The sequence below is a fragment of the Sinocyclocheilus rhinocerous genome, unplaced genomic scaffold (assembly GCF_001515625.1).
Source record: "Sinocyclocheilus rhinocerous isolate Xijiao unplaced genomic scaffold, SAMN03320098_v1.1 scaffold820, whole genome shotgun sequence".
NCBI lineage: Eukaryota > Metazoa > Chordata > Actinopteri > Cypriniformes > Cyprinidae > Sinocyclocheilus > Sinocyclocheilus rhinocerous.
The window spans coordinates 686244-696231 of record NW_015670386.1 but is presented as its reverse complement, the minus strand read 5'-3'; the positions used below and the strand labels follow the sequence as shown (position 1 = coordinate 696231).

The window sequence follows — 9988 nt, the reverse complement described above, 5'->3', positions numbered from 1 at the left end:
TAAATGTCAACTAATGCTCATTAATTTGCAACTACGTGTCTACTAACTCTCAGAGTAGACTGTTAGGTTAGGTTTAGGGTTAGTAGAATAAGTTGGCATATACAGTACTTGCAAAGTTTCTCATAGTCAGTATGTTGTATATGTCGTGGACCCATCAAAATAAAGTGTTAGAAGATATTAAGCAGACAGTCTGCTAATACTCTAATGACTGCTAGTTGACATGTAGTTGCAAAGTTACTTACTGTTAGCAGAATGTCTAAAGTTGACTATAAAAATAAAGTGTTACCCATATTAAAATTGCAGTGTAAATTAGAAGTGGAAGTAGCAACAGATCTTTTTTTCCGTATTGTGTCGAAAAAATTATCTGATTATCCGTCATTTGTTGAATGGATGGTCAAATTTCAGAAAGCTTTTTATAATGACATGGTATATAGATTATATAGTATACAGAGAATATAGTAGGTCTCTTGTTTCAATGAAACATAGAATTATGACATTTTTATGACAAATTATAGCTTAAAAAGTTTTATCCATGCATGCGTTTTTATTTTTTAAAAAGATCTATTTTTCTATTGTTCCCTGCTGGTGGAATGACCTGCCAAACTCGATTCGAGCAGCTGTGACTTTAGCCATCTTCAAGAAATGGTTAAAAACACGTCTCTTCCATCTATACTTGACCCTCTCAGACTAACACTCTCTATTCTATTTCTGTTCTATCTACTTGTTCACTTTTTATTTATTATAAAACGCTTGACCCTCTAAAACTAACACTCTGTATTTTATTTCTATTCTATCTAATTGTTCTATATAATTCTTTTTATTTATAAAAAAATTGACCCTCAAACCCTAGTAAAAATGTAATATATTTAAAATAAATGTATTTAATAATAAGTATACTGACATCGCTCGAGACTTACTGATATAAAAATTATAATTAAACTTTATTTGGAGTACTACTTGTGCACAATGCACATTTCTTAATATTATGCCACGAATGTATTTTAATGTCACTATTGATGAGGACTGTATGATCTTTAAATATTGGTCTTTAAATGCGAGATATTTAAAGTGTACCTGAAGTATACTTGCAATAGTTCCACTTTAGCGCAATCAAATATACTTCAGTATATCTTTAGTTGGACTTCAGCACTACTTCTGCACAATTCAAGTGGATTAAGTACAAAATTAGTTGTTCCAATTTAGCAGACTTTAACTATACCAGTTTAGTATACTAAAAGTACATGTAAATTTATATGTAAATGCATTTGTGGTATACTTGGCATGAAATAAATACATTTTAGTATATTTATTTTTCACTAGGGAACACTAGCATTCTCTATTCTTTTTCTCTTCTATCTACTTGTTTTCTTTTTATTTATTATTTTAAAAAACATGGTGTGTGTACTGCATTAGTCACAGCACTTACACATTGTTGCTCTTATGTTGGTTTGATTGCTTCTATTGTCCTCATTAGTAAGTCGCTTTGGATAAAAGCATCTGCTAAATGACTAAATGTCAATTTAAATGTAAAAAAAAATAATAATAAAACATATGCATGGATGAATTATTCACAATAAAAAACAGCTGGTACACAGTGCACTAGTAAGGTCAGTGACCCACCTTTCCTTCAGAAACATTAGCAACTGAACGCACGAGTTTAGCACACAAGCAGTTAAGGTTTTCAATCTGTGGTCAGTTAGGCCTGTCACGTTCCTTTGGGAGATGTGTCCTTTTACCAGGTGATTCATGTTTGTAAAGGAATCATTACTCTTAAAGTACCAGGCATCCTAGTGTGACTTCCTCAGTCTGCTTTTGATGGTCGGCCGCTTTGACGACCTTGAAGATAAACTTTTCACGCTTAAAATGAGTTTGGTCTTCGGTGTAAAATCTTATTTATCACTCGTCTGCCCCTGTGGGAGAAGACGAAGACGTCATGCACAGTGAACATTTTTCCACCGTTGCGCCGCTCACTATATCAGATACACGGATCATCACAACAGACGGGTGAATCAATTACATTGCTCAACTGTGCACATCCTCAAGAGCCATAATCAAGATGAATCGTGGTTTTGTAACTAGTGCCCCCAGACAGAGTTCAAATATCTATCGGCTCGCAACTCCACGCATGCAGTTAGTGCCATCAGGATCTCAAAGGGTTTTGGTGGGAGGAAATTCTGGTACAGGCCTTTATTAGATGCTCCACTTCTCTATGTCGGGTGGAAATCCAATTCTGTGACCTTAGAGATGTGTTTGGGGACTGAGAGAGAAGTATTGATTTGCAGAATTGGGACTTATCAGCTCTAACAATTCTGTACCTTTGAGAATTTTCATGGAGGAGGCAATTAAATAAGAAAAAATAAGTATGACACCAGAGGGTGAGTTTTTCTTAGTTCGATGATCTCATATGGTATATGTCATTCATGATGAGGTGAAATTAGAACATTTGGTAGGGGCAGGAAGGAAGCTTGAAGTTACTTCACAGTATAAATAGGGATGTAATGATGCACCCTGAGACGGATGAAAATCCATACAAATACGTGACAAATCGAGTCGGTTGAGATTGTAAACGAATCGCAATACAGTTGGGGGTGGAGGTTTATATGAATGTATCTCTGAGGAGAACTGACTGTCTTTAGAAAAGTTTAGATTGTATTTTCTTTTGTTTTTTAATGAGTTTTTCTGAGTTTTCTATTTTGTTTAAATGTTAAAATATTTTATAATTTAATGAATTTAGAATTTCACAGTCTAGTGCTATTGCTATCTAATGTCATGTTTAATTCAAGTGGGTTGTAAAGATTTCAAGTTAATACAATTTTTTTTTTTTCATGCAAAAGTCTTGGTTTGATTTCAGTTTTTCATAGTTATGTTTTTTTTTTTTTAGTAGCCTGTATATACTATATACACTGTTTAAGTTTGGAGTCAGTAAGTTTTTATTTTATTTTATTTTATTTTATTTCATTATTTCATTTCATTTCATATTATTTTATTTTATAATGACACATTAAATTGCTCAATAATGGCAGTAAAGACATTTATTGTTTCAAAATATTTCAAATATTTCAAAAACATTTTGTTCTTTAAAAAAAAATAAAAAATTAAGCACAGCATTTTAACACTGATAATAATAAGAAATGTTTCTTGAACACCAATCATCATATTAGAATGATTTACGAAGGATCATGTGACACTGAAGACTGGAGCAATGGCTGTTAAAAATTACATTTTAAGATGTATTCAAATAGAAAAACAGTTATATATACAATATGAATGCAGGTCAACTGTAATGAAGTGCAGTGACTCCCCTTCAATACAAATCCAGTGATAAAACACCTCTCAAAGCCTCTCATTCTGGGATTCGTTAATCATTTGTAAAATATTCTGCGGTAAATGCTATGTTCAATAAAAGGAATAATTTATGAGTTTTCACAGGAAAGATCCACACGAGAGTATAACACCGACATGCTAAATGATCCTTTTGAGTGTACATCCTTACCCACAGCCTTCAGTGAGGCGTATTTGTTGAGCGCTTTTGCCGATTGCTGTTGCTCATAGACATGGGACAGCTGGCTGAGGGCTGGATACGGGTGCGTTTGCATCATGTTGTTTATCTGGCCGCCTTCTGCAAACAAAAGAAAATATTGTTAAAGGGTTGCATCATTATTTTGTCTTAATTTACAGCATTTTCTTAGTCATCTCTAATAATATGTCTTGCTTCCTGCTGACTAACGTCACTTGGGATTCGCTCGCCACTGATAACAAAAGACAGACACCTAAAGGCTCTAAAACTTTCTGTACATACAGTAGGTCGCAGGCAGACGAAAAAAGAATCGGACTGAACGGATCCGATAACGAGCTGTTTGATGTGTGTGTGCGGCTAGTGTCACAACCCAGTCCAATCTGCCTCCTGTGATGTGACAGTCAAAGAATAAGCGATGGTATGTATATACAACCAGTCCCATTGATTTCCTCCCTTGACTTCCTCTGGTTCATAGAGATGAAAGAGGTGTGACCTGCGTGGCAGAGCTGTCAGCGCAGAGCTCCTGTTGTGACTAATTAATCACTTAGCCCTGCAGCAGGGTTGCTGACACACGTCTGTACTGAGCGCGCGTGCAGTGAATCATACCACACCAGACATCACACAGATTACTGCTCAACAGAGCTTCAGAAAACACTATAGACTACTGTACACGCATTAGCGCTTAGTATGCATGTGTTCTCTAATGTTTTTGTCAAATAATAACAGATTATTTGTCTTTGTTTTGCCATAGCTTGTGGAAAATATTATTTATTTGCAGTGTTGGGAGTAACGCATTACAAAAGTAATAATAACAACGTAACATTAATGTAGACCTACATACCGGTATCTAAATATGATTTCATATTTTATGCTATATAGACCTACCACGTTACCCTCCACTGGATGTAGAATGAGCAGCATTAAACTACATTTTGGCATTTTACAATACTTATGTGGATATTTTGGATGAAAGTAACTCAAAAGTAACTCAAAAGTAGTGTAATGCATTACAATTCAGAGACAGTAATATTGTAATGTAACTAATTACTTTCAAAAGACAGTAACTAGTAATATATAATGTATTACATTTTGGAAGTAACTTGCCCAACACTGTTTATTTGCTAATAGTACATCGTTATTTTCAGTTATGTAATGTTCAAAATTGGATGACTCAGGGAAAACAGATACTGAATGCTTTGAGTGCACAGATTCGTACTGTGCAAACTTCACATGAAAGTCTTGACTAATGTACACTACTGTTCAAACGATTTTTAAAAAAATAAAATGAATACTTTTATTCATAAAGCATGATTTTTTTTGCTCAAAAGATTTAGTTTTAGATAAATGTTCTTTTAAACTTTCTATTCATTAAAGAATCCTGAATCATGGTTTCCACAAAAATATTAAGCAGAACAACTGTTTTCAACATATTAATAAAAGCAGACCAGCCTATTAGAATCATTTCTGAAGGATCATGTTACATCAGAGGAATAATTTGCATTGTAAAATATCTACATTAAGTGGCCTTAACTACTATGTACTTACATCAACAAAAAAAAAAGTACAATGTACTTATTGTGTTCATATTTTATTGCAAAACACTTTTGCTGCTATTGAGGTGGGATACAGGTACGGTTATAGGGACAGGTTTGGTGGCTATATGAAACTAATTACAGATGTAATTACATGCAGGTATTTTTTAAAATATAAGTACAATGTAAAAACACGTATGTACACAATATGTGCATTGTACCATATCATTATTTTAAATGTAAGTACATAATAGTTAAGGCCACTTCATATAAAATGGGACCAAAGAAATTGAGCATAAGAGACTTCTTTGAAAAACATGAAACGTTTGAAAATGTGATTCTTCAATTGGTCCCAATTCTGTCCCCTTAAAATTATTTATAATTTCATTTTAATCTAGTTTTAAAAGACAGTTAGCTATAAACTTTTTTATTCAGTCTCTTTAATTATACATTTTTGATGACTGATTTTTTTATTAGTGTTACATTTGCCAGAATTTAGTTTTATTATCACTCTAAAAAAGTCACATTTTCATTAATTTGGTATATATACATTTGTTTATGTGTGTGTGTTTTGCCCAAGTCTTAAAGTCTCTAACAGGCAAAGGGCAAAGGTCAGTCGGACATTATTAAGTGGGCTAAGGGTCTTCGTCCCGGTCCTCAGATATGTGACCTATTCCTTGACCTCAGGCAAACTGTAAGTGGCGAGATGAGCACATAATAGTGCGAGTGGTGGGCCATGTATTTCAAGTTTAGTGAGGTCAAAAACCAAATAAACTTCACAAAGCCAGAAGAAGCACATATACAATAATAAAAAAGACATAAACACCTCTTTTTTGAAGAACATTTGTTGGATCTTAGGCCAAAACGTTCCTGTTAACCATACATGCTGTTCATTTTGTACACCACAGATTTTGCGGCCTACTCTTTTGAAAATTTGACAGAAGTAGCAGATAAGTGGGAGTGATCCCATGCCTGGTTCTATTCAATTTCCTTGGTATCTTAGTGTTTGTTTTGTTTTGTGTAAGAAGCTGACTCATCTCCACTGGGAGAACTTCCTCCTAAGTGTTTGGTTGCAAATTGCCTTTACACCATCTTCTCCTTGTGCTATCGCTCTCGTCATGGCAACACAAGCGTTTGTGCTCTGTTTGCGGTACATGCAGCCAGCCTCTTGTATGGTTTCCACCACCCACGTGCTAAGAAAGCTCAGTGTTTGCAATTGATGGACCTTCGGTGTTTGTTCTTGTGTTTTTAAATACCCCATCTTTACTAGCCCGCCTAACAAGGAAACATTAACACGCATTAATTAGCAATTGTTATCTGCTGCTGCAGTGTGATGGAGCGGGTTTAAATACAGGCATGTAAAGGGCCCATCACAGCCTACAGTGGATAATCCCTGTCAAGTGGATCTAATACAGACCTGTAGGGGCGATTCGAGAATTTTAGTCTAAGTGCGCTCAGCCTCCGACCTGAGCATGAGCTCATGTAGCTCAGAGGAACTTTTCTTTCTTGAGGTCTGAGAGGTTGCGAGCATGAATCTTGCTCAACAATATGACAATATGTCAGCCAGTGTTTATGGGAGTTTTATTTTATTTTATGTGACACATCACTAACAGCTGTGTGATGTCACCTATATATCCAGGTCTGCTTTGACTGGAGGGAAGGATGCTGGTGTGAAGTTTCATCCTGAAGAAAAGATTCAGTGAAATGACAGCTTACAGCAGTTGGTGTTTTCAGCAAATTTAAAGAGAGATCACAGATTTTTATAAGTGGTGACAGCTGAGTTTGTCACAGTTTTTGAGTGAGGTAATGAGTTAAAAGAATAAATATAGTCTATGCAAACTTGCCTGCTATATTTATCTAGTGGAGAAGTATGCATGTATATAAATAATGCGTGTGTATCAGGACACAACAATAAGAATAGTGCGCTGGCCCTGGAGAGTGTTTATGAATTCATAATTAGATTTTGTATAATTTCTTTTTTTACAACTTTTTTAAAATAATGAGAATTTTAGTAATCTATTTTTTAAAAGAAAAATAAGGTAACATTTTACTATAGGGACCGATTCTCACTATTAACTTGTTGTTTATAAGCATGCCTATTATTAACATTGGCTGTTTATTAGTACTTATAAAGCACATATTCTTCATGACCATATTCTACATCCCTAATAACAACTACCTTACTAACTATTAATAAGCAGCAAATTAGAAATTTGTTAATGGCGAGAATTGGACCTTAAAATAAAGTGTGACCAAAAATAATGTTTACATACATCTTGTAGAATCTGCAAAATGTTAATATTTTGACCAAAATAACAGATGTTTACATTAGCCCACAAAGGCAAAATAATATAGCTGAATTCAGATGACCCCATTTAAAGGTTACCCATCTGTTATTTGAAAGTAGTTTGGCTGCTTTGGCAGTTAAACTGCTGTTCTTCAGAAAATCTTCCAGATCCTGTACTGTCTTTGGTTGTCCAGCATCTTCTGCATATTTAAACCCTTTCCAGCAGAGACTGCATGATTTTAAAAATCTTTTCACACTGAGAACGACATAGGGGACACAACTATTACAAAAAGATGCAAACATTTACTGATGCTCAAGAAGGTAACACATGTGCATTAAAAGCTGGGGGTGAAAACTATTGAACAGGATGGATGTGTGTAATTTTGTTTTGTAAAAATAGTTTAAAATGTACTGTATTTCAATATGACTGCATTTCAGAAGCTAAATATGGTAGATGTTTCCCAGAAGACAAATTAAGTACAATTTGCCCTGATCATTCAAAAAGGTTTCAGTCCTCTCCTCAGCTCTTAATGCATCATGTTGCTTTCTTGAGTATCAGTGAATGTTTGCTCCTTTTGTTAACAATAGATGTGTATGAATTAAACTTATTTGAACTTTTGAATTGGTTTATTTGCATAAATTCAGTTGTTATTTTGTCTTGAGGACTACTGTATATGTGAACATCTGTTATGTGAAATAGCTTATGAGAACAACAGTACTAAAATAAATAAAAAAACATGCAAAATCTTTGATCCCTCTTATTTTCTTACAATTATTAACATTTTGCAGAATCTGCCAGGTTTATGTAAACATATGACCACAACTATACCCTGTTTAGGTGGCAGAGGCACAATTTATTACATTTATTTTGCTGTTTAACTGACTTGATTTGCCCAGCACTGTTTGGCACTATTAATAACAACCATTCAAACAGACAGATAGCAGCAGAGGTAGAATAGAAGTATAAGCTGCTCAGAGAAAGTTAGGTCACAATTAATTTGAAATGTGAGAAGAGGGCACAATCCTGTGAAACTGCTGCGGATGAGCGATAGAGAAGCAGAGTGTGTGTATGAAAGCTGTTTGCTTCTATCAGGATCCACTATTGTGCACTAAATGGGCTGGCCTGTGGATGGCAGAACGTTTGCTTTCTTTAAAAAATGAGGTCAAAGTGCACTTGATCATATAGGTTTGCTTTTAGTGCTGGACCTCTTGCCTTCTGTGTACAGCTACTCCACACTGCAGGACACGTGACAAGAGGAGAATGATAATGTGTAGTTTTATGTACACTTACTGGGCAAAGTTGAATTTTCATCAGCCATTTCTCCAGTCTTCAGTATCGCATGAATACTGCAAAAAGAATCACGGTTTCCCAACATATTTGGCAAACAATAATAATAAGAACCATTATTAATAATTGAGCAACACTAAAAATTTATTATAACTGAGCACCAAATCAGCATATCAGAATAATTTCTGAAGGATCATGTGACACTAAAAACTGGAGTAATGATTGCTAAAAATTCAATGACATTTTAAATGATATTAAAGTAGAAAACAGTTTTTAAGTTGTAATAGTATTTCACAATATTGCTGTTTTTGCATTTTGAGCAAATAAATAAAAAAAGCCTTATTTTAAAAACATTAAAAATGAATACATTGACATGATTCCACTTGACCATGACTGGAGGTTTAAGAGGAGCGTCAGTTCTGCTAATTATCATCAAATAGGTAAACACTGATAAAAAGAGATCAGTTTTTACACAAAGGGTAAGACGACAATTCAGTATACAGTATAAACCTTATTAAATATCCATAAATTTGCCAACACTTTTAGAGAGTGTGAGATTGGACTGCTTGGTGTTATAAACACTGATGTCCTCATTATCCACTCCATATGTTTATTTGTTCACTAGTGCTCATTAGGCATGCAGGATGCTGCCTCTCATGAGAGAACGCCACAGAAATCCACACAGAGTCATTACCAACAACCTACAAATGTCACCGTATTGTTGCGTTTCAAACTGACAAAAGATGAAGCACGATATATTTCAGATCCACAGTGCTGATATGAGAAAAAGTGTGAATTAAAAATGAGAAACAGGCGGGCACTCAAAATGAGAAAAGCATGTGAAAATCTGATTGCCAAAATAACGTATGGGGTTCAACAATAAGCTTCAGAGTTTTTCCTGTAAACCCACAAAAACGAAAAACAGTAGCAATTTATACATATACAGCGGCTGAAATAAGTATTGAACACATCACCATTTTTCTCAGTAAATATATTTCTAAAGGTGCTGTTGACATGAAATTTTCACCAGATGTCGGTAACAACCCAAGTAATCCATCCATACAAAGAAAACAAAACAAATTCAGTTAAGTTCAGTTAATTAAGTTATGTGTAATAAAATGGAATGACCCCGGGAAAAATTATTGAACACTCTTTTCTATTTTTATTTATTGCTTTGTACAAAAGCCTTTGTTGTTAATGACAGCTTCAAGACGCCTCCTGTATGGAGAAACTAGTCGTATGCATTGCTCAGGTGTGATTTTGGCCTATTCTTCCAGTCTTCAAATCTTGAAGATTCTATGGGCCTCTTCTATGAATTCTGATCTGTAGTTCTTTCCATAGATTTTCTATTGGATTCAAGTCAG

At 34.6% G+C, this 9988-nt stretch overlaps 1 protein-coding gene across 1 annotated transcript in view; it reads right to left on the bottom strand.

Annotated features, from left to right (window-relative positions):
• Nucleotides 1-9988, bottom strand: part of shisa9a (shisa family member 9a) — a 36990-nt gene that overhangs the window by 4838 nt on the left and 22164 nt on the right. Inside the window, exon 3 of the mRNA XM_016546167.1 lies at nucleotides 3494-3619. Within this exon, the coding sequence (XP_016401653.1) occupies nucleotides 3494-3619 (126 nt within the window). The remainder of the gene's footprint in view (nucleotides 1-3493; nucleotides 3620-9988) is intronic.